General features: G+C 41.5%; 1 protein-coding gene across 14 annotated transcripts in view; it reads right to left on the bottom strand.

The window, feature by feature from the left end:
• The window catches only part of EHBP1 (EH domain binding protein 1), a 206,588-nt gene that overhangs the window by 173,114 nt on the left and 9,129 nt on the right, over nt 1-24,345 (bottom strand). For all 14 annotated transcript variants that reach the window (XM_063152355.1, XM_063152346.1, XM_063152349.1 and 11 more), the window contains exon 3: nt 5,266-5,323. In XM_063152355.1, coding sequence (XP_063008425.1) covers nt 5,266-5,323 — 58 coding nt within the window. The remainder of the gene's footprint in view (nt 1-5,265; nt 5,324-24,345) is intronic.

Here is a 24,345-nt window from a genome sequence, read left to right on the forward strand (position 1 = left end):
TTCCTTCTAAATTTTTTGCCAGCTGCCTGTGACCAGGCCAGCTCTGCTACTTGTCGGTGTGACAGGCTGTTCAGGGCACAAGAAGCAAGCAGGAGCTCAACTGGCTCCAGTAGTGCTTAGGGCAGCTCAGCTTGTAAGGCTAATCCCTCTTCTTCTTCTTCAGTGTTATCCAGGCAGAACACTTAGACAGAAAAGGAAAAAAAAAAAAAAAAAAGAACTCAAGAGGAAGAGCTGACATTAAGCAGCCAGATCCTTCATCTGGTGCCTCCATGCCAGGCGTGTGGCTTTGGAACATTGGAACACCAAGGATTTGCTCCATGTGATGCATCCCACCAAAGTCATTCACCATCCAAGACAGCCAGAGCTGTATATGGCTGTTAATGGACCTACTGGAAAAAGAATGGACTGGGAAAAGCTGCCAGCTCCCTCACACCAGAGGAAACCAGCAGCTTGTGAATGGCTTCTTCTTGTCCTTCTGTAACTCAGTGTCACAAAGGGAGACAAATTAAAGGCCATACTCCAGACTACAGCTTGCATCCCCCCCATGATCATCTTGAAATCCCTGTGCTCGGCCCACCAGTTAAAAAGGCTGGGCACCAGAACAACGCTCCAGTCACACTCATGCCTTGGGATGCCGTCCAAAAAACCCAGCACGTGCCAAAGAAGGAAGTTCAAAGCCCTGGAAACTGCAGGCAGCCTTTGATCAACACACTGCTGTCAGTGCCCCCTTAGAGCAGACAAGGAAAGCAGGGGATCCCCACAGGTCTCCCCATGAATGCCTCAATTCACCAGCAGGCAAACGGGTTACAGCTGTGCACATGTGTAAAGCTACAGAAACACTGCTGAGCTTGGGGAACCAGCAAAAACTCATCTCCACCACAGCTTCTCTAGGACTGGGCTACCTCTTCAGGCTTGATTTCAAACACACACATTCATGACATACATGATGAATACATCATGTATTAAATACATGAATCATGCTATTTGATTCACCAGATCTTGCCTTATTCACCATCCACAGTAGATGATGCTCAGATAAAGAGCCTCTTCCCTGTCTCTTCAATCAGTTTCTCACATCATCTATAGTGTTTCTTATTAGAAAAAAAAAACAACCAAATAAAAAATCAAAGCCCAGACAAATAAAAAAAAGCCTGAACACAGCGTTATTTTTCTCATCATTTTCTGAAACAACCATCACTGCACCTCAGAATGTCACCACAAGTCAACTTTGTGGACTCCCAGAAAAAAAAAAAAAGAGTATTAATGACCTCCAGTTTACAGTCAGGTTTTACAACCACAGCATGATCTTGTAAGTAACTTTACTAAAAAACTGAGAAGCTCCAGGAATGGCATTATTGAACTGTGCTGGTCCCAGACAGTCATCAGCATGTCAGGGGCACAACGTGCCTTTGGAACTGCAGCCCAGCAGGGACAGGCAGGGCTGGCACTGGGCAATAAAGTAGCCAGAAAAGGCAACAGATTGCCAAAACCAGCAAAACAAGTGACCCAGCTGCTGCTCTATTGATGGAAGAGCCTAGGAAAAATGCTGGCCAGGCTGCTGCTGAGTACAAGAGATTCCTTTTTCTCCCTGTCCCTTTGCTTCTCTTGGCTCTTACTTCTCACTGCCCAAGTTCTTTCCCTTTTCTCAGCATTGTTCCTTCTCCTTTGTGCTTAAACAGTTTTTGATAAACCTGCAACAGAAGTGCTGAAATCACAGGCAAGGCCCCTTCTTTCAGCTTTGATAGAGAAAGAATCTTTGAAGAATAATTCTGTAAGGCTCTCAGAAGCAAGTGCAAATTTGATTCTTCAGAGGTGTATAATTCAACCATAAGCTCCTGCACGTTCACAGGAATAGCAGAAAGTACCTCCTTGACATCACAGCAACATCTGTTTTCACATTGAAATTTCTTACTTCAAAGCCTGGAAATTTGAGAGCACCTCAGTGAAATGAAGGTAATTGTATTTTCAACACATTTTTCCCTTGCTCTACTCTACAACAAAGACATTCTACCACCACCCAAGAAAAAAAAAAAAAAAAAAAAAAAAAAAAAAAAAAAGAGTGAGAGAGATCCAAAAGCCCAGGGCCTGAAAAAACCTGGGCAGGCAACTTTCCAGTGTGCCAGGGTACTGAAGAAGAGTTAAACCTGTCCATGGCTACAAGCTGCACTGTCTGTAAACCATGGATGCTGAACAGCATCTAAATAAAGCTTGAAGAGTGCACCTGGTTTTGCAAACAGACAGCATTTGCACCTACAGACAGGTGACTCCCACCCTTCTCAAGCTGAAAGTTCATTTTGGTTCTAGGACTGCACAGCAATTCTGCCAAGCACAGCAAAACTGCAAATCACCATTTTATGTAAACTTCTGGCACACACAGTGGAGATGCCCAACCACACAGAGCCACCTTGTCCTGACACATCTCATGAAATATATTGAAATTACACTTGCCCATGGAGAGCAGGGCCCAAAATAGAACTGTAAGTAACTTAAATCTGCATTAAGGTCAGTAACTGCTGGATGTATTTAAGGTCTTGTATCCATCCACCCCTCAGACTGCTATTTATATGCTCTTTCAAAATGAGTGTTTGCTTTTCATTTGCAACACTTTGAAACTTACTGTAATGCAACATATCTACAACTCCTATTCTGTGTTTCCCACAGTAAGAAGAAAAATAATCAGACTCCTGCACATAATGCCTCTTATTATTTCTTTTAATAAAGGAACCACTGTAGCTTATTTGGAAAAAGAGCATGTGGGGCAGGAAGCATATGAAAATCATGGAAACCCACAAAAACAAGGGCTTCAAAGGACATCAAGAACTCAGCTTTCAGCTCAATGGCATTTTAAAATTGTTATCAGTTAGAGCAGGCATCCCAGTGCTCATCCAGAGCTCCATCTTCCAGTTGCACGACATTTTTGCTTAATACAACTCTTGTACTTTCCCAGTACAAAAGAGACACAGAGCTACTGGAGAGCATCCAAAGGGCCATGTTTGTGAGCTTGTGAACTGTCTGCTGGTGATATGCCTCATTAATGATCTGAAAAGTTCAAAAAACATAACCTCCAAAAAACTCTTCACAACGTCTTTACAGTAAGGTAAAACCTCGTCCCTCCCTTCCCTCTCAAGAAGCTGAAAACCAGACAATTATTAATGCTTTGTACTCACTGAACCCAGTGTCCACCAAAAATAAAATAATAGGAAATATTCATTTGACTTGCTTCCAGTAAAGCAATTAGATGAAACAAGTATGTTGAATAAAGTATTTTGCTGGCAGGATGACTAAGAGATCAAGAACATTTATTGATCTACAGTTTTTGACCCAAACAGCTCAAGTCACATCATCTACCAAAGCTTTAAAATTAACTCTATGCTCTGCCCATGTTTCAGGGCCACTCAGCCTCTTCCAAAGCACCTTTGTGGGATCTTACTAAACATGATTTAGTCAGCCAAACTTTTCTGAGTCTCGGGTTTAAATCTGCCAGTTTATCCAAGAGTTGCTTCTACTGCCTGGTGACCAAAAATGAGGACATATCATGGAACTTCATGGCCCAGCTGAAAAAAACCTTCAAGCTCAAAAAGCTGAGCTAATGCCAGAAAACCCTGTTGCCTCAGGGAAATGCTGTCATTTGGATCCTATAAAATGACAGGCAGAAACCCATCAGCTCACAAAGCCATGCTGGACTTCTGTTACAGTATCTCTTTCTGAACATATTCTGAACCCCAACAAAGCAGTCATTTATGACAAATACCTTGTTTTTCACCAATCTTTTCAGGGTTACAAAGCTTGTGCAAGCATTGCACTTACTGTTTGATATAACTTTTATCTCTCTGTGCAACAGAAACTAAATGAAATTAATACAGAGAAGTTGTCATAGGGTGAGCCACATCAGACATCAGTTAGTGACACCAGCACTCACTGCCTAGATACACACTGTGCTATAAACTCAAAGGAACTTGGGTTAGTTGATGTTTCAGGAAACAGGAATAGTCTGGCTGGCTTTGCTGAGGACTATGGAATAGGAACAGGTACCAGACTGAGCTCACACCCTGTTTACTCATCAGGTAACACCTTTGGCTTTTCATAACCTGAAGCAGAATACTGGATGCACAACATTTAGTTGTGCAGTCAGGAACCAGTCTTTATCTAAAACAGCCTAGAATAGCTTATACCTCAAGTTAAAAGACAAAATACAACAAATATGCATGACAATCAGAAAAAGGGGTTAGAAAAAGAGAAGTACCAGTAAAAAATAAACCCAAAGCCTCTCCTGAGTAGAAAACCATGTATCACATTTTCTAAATATTTAAGCTCTTCAACACAATTATTTCAAGATATCTTCTCTATCATGAATGCCCTCTCTCCACTATTACAGAGTTCTTTAAAACATCATATTGTGTTACACAAATACACACAAAAAAAGAAAAACAAGCTTATACCATCATTTTTTAAACTGAAGTGACAAAGAATTATTACAACTTCCAAACTTTCCTCTCTGACAAGATCATTTGCCATAAATCCAACCAGGCTAAGAGGCCACAGCATGGGGAAAGGCAATGAGGGAATGAGCAAGTAAGCCCAAGTCATCTCAAAGAGAAGAGGAGATGCTAAAGGGAAGGGAGGAAAACAGCATGCACCCCTGTCCCCATGAAAGACAAACTTGATCAGTGTCCAGAGACTGGAGAGACTTCACTCAGAGCTTTCCATTCCTCAGGCTACCAAGTTATTAGTCATGAAACACAAATTTACAGGTTTGCCCACAGTGTTTGTAGAAGATGTAAATATTCACTTCAAAGACACTCTGCTGGGCTGAAAGACCCTGCTTTTATTCTTTTTTATTTGTAGCATTTCAGGCTGTGAAATAGCCTCTTATTCAGGCTTTATCTGCCTGTTGCAGGGATGTCAGATTCTTTATTACTTTTTTTTTAATTAGTTGGGGCTTTTTTTTTATACACTTATAGTAGAGAAACCAATTCTCCTTTCTAATTAGGTGTAGCAATTAATAACTGAATTGAACTGACAGTGATATAATTCTGCTAAACAACCAAAGCTGAAATCAGAGTTAAGAGTTCCCATAAATTAGCACTGACGTCAACAGCAGTTTTACTCTGAACTTTATGGATAAACTGAATTAAAAAGAAAAGTCAACAACTAAAATACTTCTCATTTATTTATTTGGCTGCTCCTCACTTTCAGAAAAACAGTCCCTCAAACCACTGACCCTGTTTGTCACTCAAGTTGGGACTTATTAAGGAATCAACCAACCTTAGAGGATTTTCTTCTGCTTCTTCTTGTCCAAACCACCACTAGTTTATCTGGCTGCCTGTTGAAGATAAGGAAAAAACAGCTTAATATACAAGAAGATCAATATGTAAACAGTTTATATTAAAACTCTTGCAACAGGTAATGACATCCTTAGTGGATAACATGCTCTCTTAAAAATAGCTCATCTAAAAACCACTCTCAGCACCAGCCATTTAACAGGAAAAATAATGTGTATTTATAGAGACAGGCTGTCCTCCAGTCCACCCAGTAATGTCATCATTATCCTCCTGCTCTCCTTGCCTGTGGATGTTTCCCCAGAGCCAGCAGCACATGTGAGCAGAAACTCTTCCATGGGGCAGAGAACAGGATCCAGACTCACAGACACCTTGGAAACATTCCAGTACCCAAAATAAACATTAATGCAAATTCCAGCTTTAATTTCTATGCAGATATATTGAAAAGTTACATCTAAGTTGCAAAGAAAGCAGGTAATTTCACTTTTTGTTACACAAAGGATTATTTTTCTACTTCAGTAACACAAAGAACAAGAGAATCAAGTCCTGTATTACTCCTCAAAATCTCCTTGGACATGACAGGTAAATCAGCACTTCCTCAACTTATACTCCAAAGGACAAACATACTGAAAATCAGTGTGGTTTCCCAAGCAATTGTTTATTTGCTATTTGCAATGAATATAGATGAAAACCTCAATAAACAACCCTTCCAGTACAAATTACTTTCTCTTCAAATTTCCTAGGAGTTATTTATTGGTTAACAGTTTACCCTTATTATATCTGCCTTATTGGTTTTACAGTTCTGTCTGAGTGATTTTTGACACTGACTTAACTTCCAGACTTCCCATCCTCCTCCCATGATACACTTAAGTCCCATTGTATGATGACCACACTTCTGGTCCCACTTCCAGACCTGCAACCCTCTTGTGCAGACTCCTGACACCATTCCAGCTTTGTTTTCTGGCTGATGACCTGAATTCCATCATGAAGCCCAGCTGTAAATCCACCCACAAAGGATTTTCAATGGAGTCCACATCTCCACTTAAAAATACTAAACCTGCATGTGCAACTCTGCCTGGAAAAAAATTGTTACACAGATTTTTGAGACACCAGTGTAAGAATCCTTGCATTTCTAAAGCCAACAGCAAAACAAATCAGAGTGGGGGAAAATGGGTGTAGCCAAGAAAAACTCAAAGCACAATACATTCAAATCATTATTAAAAATGCACCCAAAATCCCCCACACAAATATTCTGAGTAAAGGCAGTGTTCCCACTGCTGTTTCATCACAGGCAGACTACCTACTTAATAACAAACTCTTCAAATGAAACCCCAACTGGTTTAATAATCATTTTAGGCACTGAAGTGCTGGCCATATTTCCTTTCATACATACTTTTCCATTGAGCTGTTGATCATTTCTGCATGTTACAATAAAAGCAATACCTCACCCATGATTCACACTTAAACCCCACCAGAACTAAAGCTCTCCCAAAAAACTGAGCTACAGGCAGATCCTGCAAAGGAAATGAGGACACAAGATTTGTTTGGCTTGGTTTTTTTGGTTTTTTTTAATTGAAAGTGAAATAATCTGTATTTTAAAGTGTAAATTCACTCAGCCTGTTGGACTTCAAAGCTCTCTGCTCACTTGGTGGTGGGTTCTCATCTTTGGCTTAGAGCAGCACCATTTGTGGCACCAGGGAAAAACAGCACACCCCTAAGCAAAGCAATCCAAACCCACACCAGCAACATTTCCCAGTCCTGAGGAACTCCCTCTGCCAGGAACATACAGAAATGCACTAACATGAAAAAGCCAATTAAAGTTTTAATTCAGGCTGAGAGGACCAAGCCATGCTGATGGACAAGCAGCAGGAGCAGCATTTGCTCCCCTCACTTCTCTCCCCTATATATTTATTTTGTTAAGTACTGACCACAATTTGCTCCTTCAGCTTCAAGTATGAGAGAAATTCACATCCAGAGGCACTTTACCCAAAAAACCAAAACAACAACAACAAACCAACAAACAAACAAACCCAACCAAAACCAAACCAACAAAAAACCCAAGGAAGGTCACCACAATAAGGAGACAGAAAATTTAGGAAAATGGAACAGGATGAAAAGGGAAGAAAATACCCCAAAGGATGAGTGTCCCCTCTCTGTACACCACATGAAACCTAACAAAAAGCACAGCAGTTCTTCTAAGGGATTTTCTTCAAGGAAGTCACAAATCCAACAAATCTAAAATATCTTCAATTCATAGAACTGTTTGACTAACAAAACCAAGAGCAACCTTTCCTCCCACAATCTGTTCCTAGCTCTCCTATGGCAATATACTTCTAGAAGAAAAAGCCAGCTCATATTTTAATCAGCAATTTTGCATTCAAGGTCATTAATGATATCTCAGTGCTAGGAAATGGCCGATATCACATAATGCACATTGCTAATTGAAAGCATTAGGCAATATTTCCTACTTCAGACATCTCCCTTCCTTTAACATCACAAACCTCAGCTGCTCATTAGTCAATAACCAAAGCAAACAAAATCACCTCTGAAGAATTAGTCTGGAGACCAGTTTTAGTATCCTTTATGAGTTTACTTATTGAACTTGGATATCATTCCAAATACAAAATCCACAATCACAATGCTGCAAACTGAACAAGTGCTAATGGTCAGCAATAAAAAATAATAATAATTTCCTGTGCTGCACAAATGACATTTCTCATTTCTTTAAATCCAGCAGCTTTCAGTCAGTCACTTATTCAGCAATGCCAGTGTGCCTAAAGCAGGAATAACACACTGCTTACCTTAAGAGAATGGATTTGGAGCAGGGGAAGAGAACTGGGTTTTAGCTGGACAGTACATTTCCCCACTAAGTAACTGCATCAATCCATCAATTCAACACCACTGACCTTTCAGCAGCAGTGTTTAATACTGTTCTGGAGCCTGCCACCATTGCCTTGGGGGTGCTGGGCACTTCCCTGGCAGGGGGAGCCAAAGGAAGCCATCAGCACTGGGACATCAGGGACTGCCACTGGGATGAGCATGGATCCAGTGGCAGGGGTTGAAGGATCCAGCTTGGATCCAGAAGACAGCATTTTTAAAAACTTACCATAAACCTGTATTTGGTATTTACTTGTTATTGTGTGGTTCACAAAAAAACTATTCCTGAAGAAAGGCAATTCATAGCAGTAAATTTATTTTATTATTTACAAGTGAAACTTAGCAAAGAAGCAAGGAAGATTGATTTCAAAGTTTGTGGCTCAGAAAAAGAGATTCACCTCTGCCCTGCATACTAAACAATTAAAATGGGATCCAAATTATAAAACACTTTTAATTCAAAACCAAGCCTGCTTTTCCTATGAGATGGAAGCAATGATTTTGGTACATTCCATTTTCCCACTGAAACAACCAATTAAAAAAAAAAAAAAAGATAAATACTGGAATCAAACTTTGCCATATCCTCATCTATTAAATAATGTAATAAAAACATTCTGCATACTGGAAATGACTGACATCTGATCAGCACCTCATACCCTACAAATTTTACTGATTGAAAGGCAGTTGTGCAAGATTCAAGGTCTTCTGCGTGTTGGCCTGACCATTCTAGGAAGTGTTTGGCACAATATTTTGATTACAGAACTCTCCAAACATCACTTGTAAAAGAAGAACATGAAAGGTATCAGCCTCCTGTGAACTCTTGTTTTGTAAACCTTTGAGCAGAAGCTGATAACATTACCCAGGACATATTTCTCCACTAAACTTACTGTTCAATGACAAAAAGCTATAGAAGTCTTGGGGTTAGAATCTGCTGTTGCAAAGAACTGCAAATGTACTTAACTATAATTCAGACCACTGAAGCCAACAGCAAAACCAATGATTAACAATTTTTTGGTGAAGGGTGGGAAAGCAGGTAACAGGATTTCTTAGTAGAAAGGTACCACTACATTTCATAAACTCAATAACTGTTAAATGCCTGAAATGTACAAGGTACCTTTTCTGTATGTACCCCACATGGCACAGCCTTGCATGTTTGTTTTGGCATCAAACTGCCTAAGTGTTGGGTTTTGTCTTCCCCTCTCCTTTTCTTTCTTTTTCAGCTGAGCTGTTTTATTTTTACTATGTTTGATTTGAACTGCATTAATTAGTATGGGCTGCTAGATTACTCTTGTGAAGCAAGCTTAAAAGAGTATAATTAATAAGAGAAGCACCAGCATTAGCACAATAGCATGCAGATGCACCTATTGAAGGATAAAAATAATTACTTAAGGACTAATGTCAAAGTACTTCTGATAAGAATTTTTTTTTAATAACCTTTTGTCCCTTCTGCACTGTGCATCCCAGCATGCCATGCACAATTTCCATCCATTAGGGACCAATCCTCCCACTCCACTAGCACAGCTTTCTACATGGCTGCTGAAACACCACCAAAGCTCTCTAATGGTCTCTTAAAAATAAATGTGGTTAGTTCTATAGCACCATTAATTTGGGATGAACATTGCTTTTCCTCATTTTACAGCTAATTACTTTGAAAAGCACTCTTTACAGTGCAGTCTTCTGCACTAGGTCCTGCCCTATTGCCATGTATTACCATTAGCCAAGGAACTAATCAGGCCATGGCCTTTCACAAGCCTTGTGCTGAGGTTTTTTCCCCTCAGAGTTTCCTGTTGGTCACCATCAATGAAATTTCACAGCTGCCTACAGCTGCATGCAGGAAGTGCAGGCAGATACTGCCAATGCTTTAAACAGGCCCAGAGACACTGGAGGAATGATGTCAGGCATTGATGCATTTGCCAAATGAGCCCTCTTGCTGAGTGCGGGTACAGCACCGATTGCAAGAGCCAGAGACACTGAGAGAATAAACTGCAGTGCAGGTAAAACCCCTCCGAGGTAATTATAAGATGAAGTACATTACAAGAGAAAGTTGTGCAGTTCAGGAAGGGGCTTGGGGTCTTCTTCCCCACCTCACCTTAACTTCCATGGTGGAAGTTAAGGACTCCTGGGTAAGGCCTGTGCCATCCCACAGAATTATGTCAGACTATCGGAGCATCCCCTCAACACAATTTATTCTGGACTATGCACCAAGCCCCTAACAAAAGGCAGAGTTTGCTCTTCTATCATTGAAACCATTCAGTAGTTTTAGCAAGCCTGGGAAATGTCAAAAGAGAAATCATTAAAACAGGGAAAGCAAGAGGACATCACAGCTGAGATCCATCTACATCTTCACTTTTTAACACAGAAAATTCCTCCATTTCTTCCCACCAGAGGTCTCTACAGATTTTTCCAAGACTACACAAGCCCAATGAAAGACTAGAATTCGCCCTGGGAAGTGAATTTTCCATTTTTTAACACATCTGCTGCTAAACAGACTGGCCTCTACAAGACCTACATCTCAAGATTATTCTTTGCTTTTCAAAAGAAGCTCTAGTCTGGCTTTGCTTGGTTTATACAAAATAGGGGAAAAGCAAGACACTCTGACCTATTTTACAAGTGCAGTCAGACCTACTGAATCTGCACAGTGTCTGTCTGCAAGGCTGAGAGTGGAATGTGTAGTATGTACTGCTGATTACTTGATTTTCTCGAACCAAACACAAATGAAATCTGTAGGATGAGCTCAATTAAACAAAACCCAAGTTCATCTATTATTCAGAAAAAAGTGACAAGGGCAGATTTTCCTTCATTTTTCAAAGTGTTATTGCGGCAAAAAACCCTCTGCAGAACTATCTAGCAAAGTCTTGTCTTAAAGCTTTTTGCAACAGAGTTTTACAGTGCAGAATACACAAATTGACCCTAGTCTTCAGAAATTGTGTTTTTTACATCCTTTAGGCAGTAACACAAAGATGCCTTGCTAAGTCCCTGAATTTTAGGTCCCATCCAGCTGCTCTCCACGTGGAAGCTTTCTTTGCCTGGTCCAATTCAGCCTGGCTGTCAGCAGGAGGGGTTCAGTGCTGCAGGATAAGGGCCACGTGGGTTCCTTATCTCACTCTGGCACAATCACTGACACTCCCCTTAGACAGACATCTACTCCAGCAATGCTCAATCCACACGTTTACCCCACACAGCTGTCCACACCGGAGCTCACAAACACCACCCAGCACTCCATACCTAATGATGCCTAAATAACCTCCTAAATAACCAGGAGCTGCTCCAGGAAAGCTTGATGGTGACACCGACCAGTCAGTTCTGTTCAGGCTGACTGGCAGGGAGGAGCATGGGGCCATTCAGACAAACCCTGAATGGAAAGTATTGCTTTACAGTGGAAAGTTCACAGGAAGGAGCTGCCATGAGCCAGATCTTTTTCAGATGCCTGATTTTCCATTTTATGCTCTTTTGCCAGAACACTTGGTCTACATTTTAACAGTAAAAAAAAACAATGCTTTTTTAAAACAAAACAAAGAAAAACAAAAACAACAAACAAACAAACAAACAGACAAACAAACAAACAAACAAACTCTGTGTTTCAAGTTGGTAGGTTGCTCCTCCTGAGCAGAGCAGGAACTCCACAAACCTGCCTGCACCGCCCGCCAGGGCCTGACCTGCTGTGAACTCACTGTGCTGCTGATCCCCTTCCCTGCGGAGCTGGGCCTGACAGCTGCCACGTGAATAAACACAAAACAGACAGGAAAAAACCCCACTATTTCACCTCGGGCACAACAGTGCATTTCAAAGCTGGCCTGAGAAGGAGAAGGGCCCGACCGTGTCCCTGCTCTGGAGCCCCCCAGCACCTCCACATCCCTCAGCAGACACCGCTGGTCAGCGCTGCCCCTCTCGGGCTCACTGCGCCATGGGACGATAAAACACCCGTGACAGCAACCCAGAAACAGCTCTAGCAAACTGAGCAAGGAATTCTGAATTCCAATTCCATCTCCTGTCCTCACTGACTATACAGCATCCAGAAAATTTCAAGACAGACACTGAGCAACATCACCTCCCTTTGATTTTAGTCCTACTCACACCTCTACCTACAGACCAAAAATAATCTCTATACAATAATGTGCTTGCATTACTGAGGATGCCCAATTGAGTGTTACCCCTTCTGTCCTGAAGCACTGAAGTATAACTGCTAGGTGCATTCTCATGATAAGAAGTATTAATAAAAAAAACAATTAAAATGAAACTCTTTGACTGAAAAATGCTGCCTGAAACACAGTTTCAGCCCATCAAAAATGCCCACACAAACCATACTTTTTGTACTAAAAATATGCAAGAGACTTTTTGGCACACCATTGTCAATTTTAATCAGACTCTATTCTCTTTTGCATAATTTATTTTTGTGTCAAATAGTATTCAAAGAGAAGGCTTTACTGGTTTTCAGTCTGCAAAAACCAGAGATTAGAAACTATTTTTTCTGTCATTCCTGCAGAACAGAAAATTGTATCTTGCACCAAAACCACAGTTTGAGGAACATCAACTATTCACAACAGACATTTCCTTCTCCAATTTGTCTAAAATATTTAAGAAATTCTGCATAGCCTACCATGAGCAATTAAAGAGGATGATCTTTGCTGCTCTTACTGCCTGGGCAAGTTTGGCATTTACACACAGACACATGAACAAAGGTTTATACTCCTGTTCCACAGAAATTCCAATGTCCACATCAGGACTCAGACAAAGCAAGTTTCAGAAGCTACAGTGCATTAATGCCTCCATCCTCCTGCTCTGCTTGCTATCCATGGACACATCCCAAAGAAAATTACAGTTCTGCAAAAGCAGGAGCAGAAGAATCTGGCACCACATGTCTTTTAAAGCTCCCTTCCAAACCAACAGCACCAGGGGTTTTTTGTTTTTATTTTTAAGAGTATGTTTTAGATTACACAAAGCAACTTCTACCATTTGAAGATGCACAGAAATTGTGAACATACTAAAAGCTTCTGAGTGGGCAGCATGGGTAGAATAATACCAGTTCATAGAGTTTGTCTGGAAGAGAAAATTCCTACCACCATCTCAGGTGCCCAGATTATGGAACTGAGATGGTTAGACAAGCTAGGAAAAAAAAAAAAAGGCTGATACCTACAAAAACCCCAATGACACACAGCAGTCTGCCTCTGATACTTGCAAGGTTGAAAAGCTTGGATAAATGCTTGAATATACAAAAACAGCACAAACTTTGGAGTTACACAGAAACCCACAGAAGATTGTAGCCTAACACAAGCATTCAGTAAACTCAGGGGCAGATTTCCTGATAAGCTGTGTCCATGCCACAGGAGCCGTGTGGAAGGGCTGGTGTGATACAAACTCATATTTGGTCTTGCAAATGATCACTCTACTGAGCCCTAAATTAATCCATATTTATTTTGAGACACAGGCAACTCCTGGCTCACGCAGAGTGAGCTCCCCACTTAAGGCTTCCTCATCTGTCAGCAGCCACCTTTTGCTTTTGCAAATTAGTATCACAAGGAGGAAAAAAAAAAGAGGGAGGGCTGTGGAGAGTGCCTAGTGAAACCATGGCATGCTGTGCTAGCTCCTTGTCCCTGTCACTGCCCAGGAGAGCAGATTTTGCAAATATTGCCAGGTGCTCTCAGCCACAACTACAACAGAGATGGCACCAAGCAGTATGAGCCCACTTTTGGGGGAGCAAAGTGCTGAAGGATGGGATCCTGAACTGCTTTCTGTGCCCTGATTCTGGCATCCCCTGTATGAACAAGCAGGACAGAATCACCTGCTTTCAGCAAAGCTCCCAGTTCCTGGAGCAACACTCCTGGAACAACACACCTTTCTGCCACCCTCCAGGGGCACAAAACCAGAACATTTCACCAACTGCAATAATGCACTGGCCACTGCAGATCTCTGAAGCAGGCACAGCCTCAAAACACCACAAACACAAGAACCTTGCACTGAAACTTGGGCCCCAACCAAAGTCACACATTTACACACCAAGCAAAAAAAAAAAAAAACCCCAGAGCCTCAAGTGACCTCATCTTCTCCAAGCTTAGTGAGACTGTCAAAATGTAAAAACTGAGAATGAGCCAACGTGGCAAATTTAGCAGCAGTAAGCTATATGTAGATGTTGTCAACATCAAAGCTATGATTTTCTTGCATGTTAATGAAAAATTTACTAGATTTACAAAATTTTTGTTTGTGGTTTCCAGGGAACTGGAAACTGCCATGATCATTTCCCATGAGATGTCCCATTTCATATTGGTGACCTATCAAGAGCTGTTTTAAGATGGAGATGTAGATAAAAAGTAAAATTATTCAATCAGTATTTGCAGCTAAATAACTGTTCCAAAGACTGCAAAATTAGAATGATTCTTCCTCTTCTAGCTCAATCTGTTTAAGTTGTTACACTGCTTCCAAGCTGCTTCCTGAAACAAAAGCTGCCACTTCTGATTACAGAAGTCAGTCCCAAAACCAACACAGATTACTCCCATTTACAGCTCAACAGTTCTTTGTGCACCCAAAGTCTAAAAATTTGTATCATTTTAGGAAGTTATAACTGACCAAGCCTTTTAATTAATGCCCTCAAATAACACCCATGGCTTACATCCAGCAGCAAGTATTGGCTAATAAAAAAGGTATGTTTAGTCATGGATATTTCAGACAAAGCAAAATCTCCTGCCAACATTAGGGGCTTGATATGGCAAAAAATAAACTGAAAACAAAAATGGGGGGAAAAAAAGAAGAAAAAACCCTCAATCTAACTGAAAGATCTCTATTTCTGTTTTGAAATGTAAAACAAACAAACAAACAGAAAAAGGTACAGGTTTTAAAAACTGTAAAGTTTCTGAAATACAAACTTCACACTTTGCAAATACAATTGATGAAACATTGCTGTTCCAAGATCCAAAAACTCCCTAAGAACAGCAACAATTAAGGACCTGGACAGATTTTGCCAATAGCAGCTGCTTGTAAGATGCCTAGCAGCACTTTGAACTAGATTTTAACTACTCATTTCAAGATAAGTTAAACTGGGAAGTGACAGTGTATTTATGCTGACTGCTTTAAGCATGGCTTTCAGTTAAAAAAACAAACCTACAGCACCTGCATTGTGGCTGAATTCATGCTGATGCTGAAAACTCACAAAGAAACGGTACCTTTCAGCCAGACAGGTTTTCTGTTGGTATTTTTTTAAATAATCTTCCTTTAAAATATTTTTCTGTTACAACTAGCTCCCACTCAAGTCAGGCACTTCCACCAACAAAGCCCTTTGTCCCAGCATCCCAACAGAAGGAATTGAGTAGTGGTCCTTCATATTTTTTCAGTACACCAGACTGTACCCACTCTGGTTACTAACAACCACAAGGAGGACACTCCTCAAGGTCCTTTATATACCCAGAATTGTTGAGATTTGAGCTGCTAAAAGTTAACACCATCCTGTCCTTACTTACATTCCCAATGAAGACACATACACACAAATATCAACTCCTTCAAAGTCAAATTTTTAACTGGAGACTGAGACCAAAGCCAGCCACTACCTTGGTTCCTGTGTTGCCCTCTCTCTTCTGGCTGTGCTGTCATGGTTGTTTCCCATCTCAGCTTAAAACAGACAGAACCTGTACCTTTTCCCTGCTACTGTGAAATGCCTGGTTGTGTTTTAGTCCGCTGGCTTCTTTACACAGCTGAAGGGCTGTGCCATGGGGTAGTTGTAAAGCAAAATCTTCAGCCACAGAGGATGCCTGGGTGCTGGCCAGATTTTTCATTATGTGGATTTGATGTCTTGCAGGCTGGATTCCAGTCTTGTACCATTAAATGAGGCAAAGGGATCAAGAGACAGAGCCACTCTATCCCACAGTGCATACAGCTTAAAAGATTAAGTATTTTGTCTCACCTTAGATTTCAATTTTAGTCTAATTCAAAAAATTTTTTATCTGTAAATACAAATGTGTTTGGTGTGTAAAGCAGTTCTCCTTGGAAGCAGAAAGGTGAATAAAAAGGGAAGCTAGACTGGTTTCTGGAGGAAAATATACTGTTAATCTGGCAAAGGGATAAGAGCCATCCACTGAAATTAAAAGAATGCCTCTCAAACGTACTGCAACACCTTGTTGTGCCAAGTGAGGAACAGTGTCCTCACAGTGAAAGGCACACACCTCCTACCAGATTAAGGGCTGCAGAATCTAGTCAGTGAGGATAAACAGGAGGAAAAATTTTAATTTCAAGCTTTTAGAAGGGTATTACAGTAAAAGAAACTATGATAAGTTGCTGTAAATTATTCCATTTCAAATAGGAATTTTAATACATTTGTCTAGTTAAGGTCAAAGAAGCCAAATGAATAAAATCCACTCTGCAAACTAACCATCAAGGGAATGAGAATGAATTTTAGCTGTGCAGAGTTCACCGAGCACTGGGGGGGAAAACCAGCTATGTGCAGAATCATCAACACGGACAATAGAGATGCGTGGGCACACAAACTCCTTGGATTCTGCAAAATAAGATTTTCCGCATATTTCAGCGTATTTTATACAAAATGCACTTTTCATCTTTAAAACAAACATGGCCCAAAAGTTGAAGCCTGCAAAATTTTTACATACTTCCTTCTGGAGCATTCAGATGGAAGGCCAGGCTTGGCAGGGCCAGCACAGCACACACGGGCTCACCCCACTGCAGCACCACAGGAGCTTCCAAGAGAAAGGGCAGGCCCGTGGAGCACACTCAGGAAAATTAATTGTACCACAGTGATGGGCAAATCTCATGAATTGAGTGTATTTAGCAAGGTTTGATTTATGCACTTCATGCTTTAAGCAGCTCTCCTTAACTCTTCCACTTTCTGAGCACAGACAAGACCTTACCCAGAGCATTTATCTCAGCTCGACCTGTTAACTCAGCCTCGTCCCCCCAGCTGTGACAGACACAGCTGGCACAGAGCTCTTCACTCCCTGCCCCGAGCAGCACCAACACCTTCTGAGCCACTTTCCTTCCCCAAAGCTGTGAGGAAGTGAAACTGCTCTGCTCAGCACCGCAGCTCCAGCTGCACCCACCCCGGACAGAGGCACACAGGAGACCTGCCAGGCCAGAGCCTTCAGCCCTTCCACCACGGCAGCAACCTCGGCAGGTTCATTCTCCTTGCTCAGGTCAGTTTTGACTAAAACAGGGGTTGCGTTTGTTTGTTCTGCAGCCAGACAAGCAGCACAGCACCAAATGAGGTGTGAATTTACTCACTCACTTCAATGCAGCTAATGGGCAAAGATGTTTTGGGCCACTGAAACCCTCAAACTTCAAAGCCAATGGAAATAAGTGTTCTGGAGAAAATGAAGTGCAAGTGTAAACCAGAGCCAGACACTGCCTTTTGCACACATCATTTCATGACACAAGGCAAAGAAATCTAACAATGCAAAGAAAAAGGAGTTCAGTCAAAGAGAAAAAAACCAGGAAAATAAAGATGACACAAGGCCAGCTTCATCACATTATTAACAGCACCAGACATACAGCAAGCACCTACGTTTTCCTTCTGCCTTTGAAGTATTTGGTTTCTGTACAATCCTGGTCTTCAAGAATCAGCCACAGAGCAGGCTGGTGATTCTGAATGGTGATGAGGGTTTGCTTGGAGAGAGAGACAAGAGGCAAAAATACAGTCTGTCTCTGACCAAACTCAGAGCCATTCTGGCAGTTTAACCTCATAAATATTTCAGATGTCTCATGTGCTACCCTAGCTCTTCCTACAATAAGTCACAGGACAGATATGCTGGAGCAACAAACAAGTAAAATAATAGCATCAAACACACTGCACAGATTTCTTGGCATTTTCTCAAGGGTAGGAAATAAAATGTCTCTTTCTCCCCACCCCCACGATATTCACATTCTCTCTTCCACAAGCATTACATTTTGGGATCAATTTTATGGATGTGATATGAAAGAAAATGCTATAATGCAAACTCCAAGCAAAAAATAAATTACAGAATAAATTCTACAGCAATGTAGAGAAGAGGAAAAAAAAAAAGATCAGCAATTCTAATCCAGACAGTGTGTATACATACTCTTAATTACACATCACTCCTTGAATGTGTAATTTCAGAAGCAAATAGAAAACAAACAAAAAACTTTCCCCACAACAAAAACCTTCCAAAAACCAGGAACTGTAGATCAATAATCACTGGTCATCCCCCTCCAGAGTTATCTGTCCTATTTTTCTCACATACTCTGCTTCACTGGTCCTGCTGTACCTCAATACTGAGCTACAAGAGTTTCCACTCTGACCAAACACACTTGTAAATAAGCTCACGATTAACATGATTCATATTGAAAAAACTAAAAGGGAGGGGCCACTCTTTTAAGTTTGTAAAGCACAACTTGCAGTTTTTTCTTTAGTTATGTAGCACCTTGCTATCATAAATCTGCACTCATACAATTCCTATCAGTACAGAGAGTGTTTCTTGCACCTTCTGTACAATTTCTGTCTCAGAGACATAAAACAGGGATCATTTTTCTCTATCAGTCTTGTAAGGCTGGATTAGTAAAGGAGCAGTGTGGCTGCAGAATTTTTGTGCAGAGGAATGGTTAGCACTTTATTTCCACACAGCTAAGTGTCATTTTGTAGTTTTACACCATTACCACTGAACAGAGAGCTGCTACCATCTGGCCTTTAACAGGAGATAGAAATCCTGCTTATAAGTAACCGTGGATGCAAAATGTAGAAAAGTTGATGAAAGATGATTTGTGCACACAGATTAGGGAGTGATAGAAAAGATGCTTTTTCTGCACAGTTACAAGGCAAGTTGAAATAAAGCCTACTGCAGAACCAGGATTTTCTGAGTTATGTTTCTACAATTAGACCACACTGCAGGAGAAGGAGAAGAAAAGACTTTATTCCACCCTCCAAGTAAAAAATACCTAAACAGAAAAAAATGCACAAAATGTATCAAGTCTGCTCTGAACAAAGGCAGGTGCTAAACTGACACAGAACTATTTACATAAGGAACAAGAATAACTTTTACTACCACTTTTAGCAACTGTAAGCCCGTATAGCTTTTGCAGGCTCTTCTAGTTTCAGTATTCTCAAAAATCATTCTGCTGCCTCTGGCTACGTCTGAAGAGAGACAGAGAACACTATTTGCAATTTCTTTGCTGTGACTGGGAACTTGCATTGGGATAGGAAAAACTAAAACTCCAGAGCAAATGTGTATATTGTGTACACTGCATTATTCCTCCCCTTTTCACATCAGCCACCTGGAAACCCAAACATGGCACCAATATGGAAAACCATTTACACAGATACAGTGAAGAAAATACAATGTGATGACAACAAAAGGATACATCAGCTTGAAGATATTGAAACATCAATTTGGACTGAGTAAAACTGCGTGGGGAAAGCCTTGACACATACTGCAGTTTTATTTGCAAAGCTATAAGTCTTAGAAAATGTTATAAAAAGAATATTCAGAATTTTTTTATATCGTATCAATATCCAGACTTTCTCTACCTGTGCCTTAAAGGTAGAAATATTTAAATAAAGCAGTTTGTTTTTATTCAGCACAGAAAAGAATTCCCAGAACACTTCAGACTTCTTTGTTCACTGTATGATTGTTACTAGCACACTCACTCAAGAAGAGGTGAAATCCTGATTAGCATTCACCAAGAAAAGATGGAACCTCCCTTTTAAAACCATTTCTGAAAGAACTGTGATTATCATGAATTCTGAAAGTGAAGCACTCCTATGTGTTTGGCAAAGCCAGAGGGAAGGATGGGGTTGTGGGACGTGTATGATTGCTCAGGCACAGTAAAACAGTGGAGCTGCTGCCTACAGACAAGGTCCAAGCACACATCTGTGCACACTGCCTCTTCAGCAAAACCAGGGCTGAAAGCTCCACGGGACACACCGAGTTCCCATTTTAAAGAGGGCACACTTGGTCATAAGAATTTCCCATGGTCTGGGTCAGCAAACATCTGTCTGAATAAAACACAAAAATCTGATTACAGCTGATTATGGGGATTGTATTCAATGGAAGAACAAAGGCCTGGGGGCCTGCTACAATTTTGAGTATTTCAGTAACATTAAAAGCTTCATTATTTCAAAGTTACTTATTAATTTACCAACAAGAAGGCTTGAGGTTGTAAGGAAAGCAAGATTTCTGGCCCTGCTCAGCCCATGCACACCTGGAAGTCTCCCAGAGTAACCAAGGGTGGACAAAATTTGTCCCTTACTGGCAACAGCCAGTCCTTTTGCTATTCACCATCAGCATCCAGGCTTTCCATCCCCTTAAGAGGGTTCCATTACATACATTGATTTTACATATACACACCACATCTTGAACTATATATTTGCACTTATTATGCACAGGTGACATTTCTTTGTCACGTGTCAGCTTTCAGAAACGTCTCCCCACCTTAATTTCTTTGCTGGAAGGGATGTTCAGAATAAGGAGTTAAGATCCCACAATAAAACCCAAACTAATCAGAGATGATATTGGCAGAAACACAAGAAGGCTCCTTGGCTGTTCCCTGAAATAATTAGTTTTATTTCACACAGTGGTTGCTCATATTTAAGTCTCTATTTTTGTACCTCCAAACCCATCAGGACCTGCCTTGTTTATCCTGTACACACAGACCAGAAGACATTCAAACAGGGAGAAAAGCCTCACGTTCTGCTCCTCACTCCCCTGGTGCTTCCCCACCAGCTCACACCACCTCACAGCCCATCCTGCCCATCTCTGTGCAATGCTGAAACAAGGCAGGTGAATATTCCATGAAAAAGCTGCAAGGCTGACCATTTTAAAAGGCTTCTTAAGGCAGTAAGAAGAAACTGACCCCACAGAAGACCACCAAGGCTTCTCTAAGCCCATCTATGGCACAGCACTCATTCTGGGAGGATAACAAGGCAGCAGGTTTCTGCTGCTCTAGGTCCTAATGGGGTCAGCCATAAGAGGTACTGACAGTTCTCACAATGAGGTGAACACAAAACAGGGTACATTTCAGTCTTTGTATAGTCAAGAATAACTCAAGATTATTTTCTTTTTTTTTTTAAATTACAGTTTATTGACTTTACCATTAACTGCAAGTCAAGTAAGCATCCTCCTTTTAACAGCTGCTGCTAAAAGCAGTAGTATTATTCTTCCCCCTACAGCGCATGATCTAGTTCCCCAAGAACAAGTTTGTCTGAAATAAATTTATTTACTGAAGTCAGCATTTTTCCCCCCAGGAGGAAGCAGGCTTTGTGTACTGTAAATGCTTTATTAGAGCCCACTCCAGACAACAAGACTGAATCTATGGACACAAATGTCCATATTCCTGTTTCCAGCAGGGCAGCAGGAAAGGAGACAAGGGACTGCACTGTCACCTGCCACTGTGCTACAGCATCAGCCACCAGCAGCACTACTGAAGTGACTGCTGATGGGTCAGAGGAGCACCCAGCACCAGGGCTGGACAACCCTCACACTGCAAATGCAGGTAATGCCTGGTTTTACTGCCACCTTCCCTTGCAATGCAGCTTCTCCCGAGGCAGCTAGAGCAGGAGGTAGCTCCAGGAACAGATGGGGAGCAGAGAAACACAGAAATGTATCTAGCAGCTCCCTGCTCCAAAAATACACTGCACAAATGGCCACATGGAAGCACAGGCTGACACAAACCCCAGTTCCAGGCACAGGGAGAGAGGCTGGGCAGCCAGCAGCTTTTGCCCTTGCAGATTCTCCAGTGTCTAATTAAAGGTGAAGGTATGGATTTTCACCTGCAGCCATAGGGCCCGACCAAGAATCCTCTCTTCTGTCCAGAGGCTCTTTGTCACACAACCCATGGAAATAATAGCTGTAAACCTTAGCTGGAATTGCCTGCTGAAACTTTCCAATCCAATCCCAGATTTGCTGGCCAGACAGAAAACTCAGGCATGTTTTAACGTCACACAAAAACTTTCCCTCTATGAAGCAAAGCTAAAAATAAGGGAGAGGCCCAAGGTTCCAAACCAACAACACAGCAGAAAACTTGTCACATCCACTGACAGCATGGGCCCACCAAGCACAGCAGTGCTGGCTGCCTGGAGGTGTGCTGGCTCTCTGCAAGGCTGGCAGCAGTGCTGGTGTGAGTGTGGGGCACAGGGGCTGCCACAGCCCCACAGGTGGCAGGGGACGTGTCAGGGACAGCCCCTCACACCCAGGGCTCCGCAGGACCCTGCTCCAGCCCCCTCCTGGCAGCAGCTGCAGCCTTTCAGCTTTTCCTCCAAGGAAAGAGGGAAAGATGTGTGGAGGCACAAAGGAAAAGTTGCCTTTCCCCCTCTCAGTCAACAGGACAGTCACAGACTGAAGAAAGCACCATGTCTCAAGCAGCACACATTTGTAATTCTAGTGATCACTCACTCTCAACCCTCCAGCAAAACATCCCTTGATTATATCAGTGGCTATGAGAATTTAGGGTGTTAAGATTACTCTTGGTGAGCCTTCAGCTAAAAATTTTTAAAAATCAAATCTCATTTAGTATAGGGAAAAAAAGGAATCTATGGAAAAGGAAATAATTCTTTTATTGCTTTAAGACTGTCTGTCCCAGTATCTTGAACAGATATGTAGACACTGGAGCTCAGAGCAGCCATCCACCAACAAACAAACAAAAAAAGCAGAGCTTACAACCCATGATTCCCTTTTCCACAAGCACAAATCCCAAAAAAGGGGGGGAATGGGTGTGAAAACCCCATTGTATTTTTAAAAAGTATCTTTCAGAAAGTGTGAACAGTAAAAGCCATCCTAAACATGCCTCAAAGCCAAGTAATGCTGTTAATAAATTCTTCCAATTTTTGTGGTATGAGAGGAAGTGGTAAAAAACAGGTCAGGCCTTTCTCATTCTTAAAATTTTCTTACGTGTCAAAGCTGAAGGAATGCAGGGGAATTCACTCACTCAAGAGACACTCCAAGCACTCTATCCATACACACATCTTGAACTATATATACTTATATTATATATGTACTTATTATGCACAAGTGACACTTCTTTGTCATGTGTCAGCTTTCAGAAACATCCCCACCTTAACTTCTCTATGCAGTTAAGATCTGCTCTTGAAGAGAAAAAGAAGTTTAAAAATCTTGTTCTCTTGAAATTTTTCACAGCTTTATACAACTACTGCTCAAGTTACCTCCAGGAAATGACAAACCACTAAATCAGTTTTCCAAGAGACAAAGTGACACAACTCTTAAAAGACAGGTACAGCTAGAAAACACAGCCAAATAGATTTGCCCACCTGTCAGCATGACCAGAGCTGTAACTCCAGAGCTATAACCACATTAGGTATCACCAGGAACTGTCAAGGTTGAATCCTCTGCTAATAAACCAAAGACAAATCAGCAACAGGTTGGTTTGGAAATTCACAGATCTGAGTTAGATCTTTGCTGCAAAAGAGAACTTTTGACAGCTCTTTTTTGTTCTTTTAAATCTCTTCCTGTGTACTGACATAAACAAAGGGATTCAGAGTTTGCTCAATGAGCAGACACAGAAAGTCAAGGAAATTCACAGTGCTTGCTGAGTGGCAGAGTACAGTGTGCTGCCTACTGGATTCAATGATCCAGATTCTCCAGTTACTTCATTCAATGCAGCTTTTGGTATTAACAGTACTGGCAGTGCAAATACTCTTCCCAAGCACAGCTGGGAGGGGAAAAGATAGTTTATGGCACTGGATGCAAAAGCAGAGGCACCACTGCATCAGCCTTAGCTTAAAGAAAGGTCAGGACAGCTATCATCCCAGGGCATCAGGCAGCAACATACCTAATGGAAGAGCTGACTTAGGGAATGTCTTTTGTCTGCCCAGCCTAGGTGAAAGGTGATGGGGCTTGTCCCAACAGGAGCAGCTGAATTTACACTCCCAGCAGAGCTGCACCCATCAGAAGCCACATCTCCCACCACAGCAGCCAGTGCCACCCATCCTGCAGCCCCAGACAGCTCTGACCTGTCCTACAGCACCAAGGCAGCTCACAGCACTTCTCTGGTGAGAAAAGCCACTGAACATGAAGGGTGGCTGCTCATTCCAGGTGCTTGTGGAGGTGGCACACAGGAAACGAGCAGCAGTAATACAGGAGCCAAAACTGATGTGGTAGGAGAGAGTCTTAAAATACCCTGGATGGCTCTAATTCAGTTGTTCCTGGAACTAGAAATGATTTTGCCTTTGTGATTTTTGGTTAGCACCTAAGTCATTTTTCAAAACAGATCCATTGGAAATGAAAGGTCAGAG

This window comes from Melospiza melodia, chromosome 3, assembly GCF_035770615.1.
Source record: "Melospiza melodia melodia isolate bMelMel2 chromosome 3, bMelMel2.pri, whole genome shotgun sequence".
Lineage (NCBI taxonomy): Eukaryota > Metazoa > Chordata > Aves > Passeriformes > Passerellidae > Melospiza > Melospiza melodia.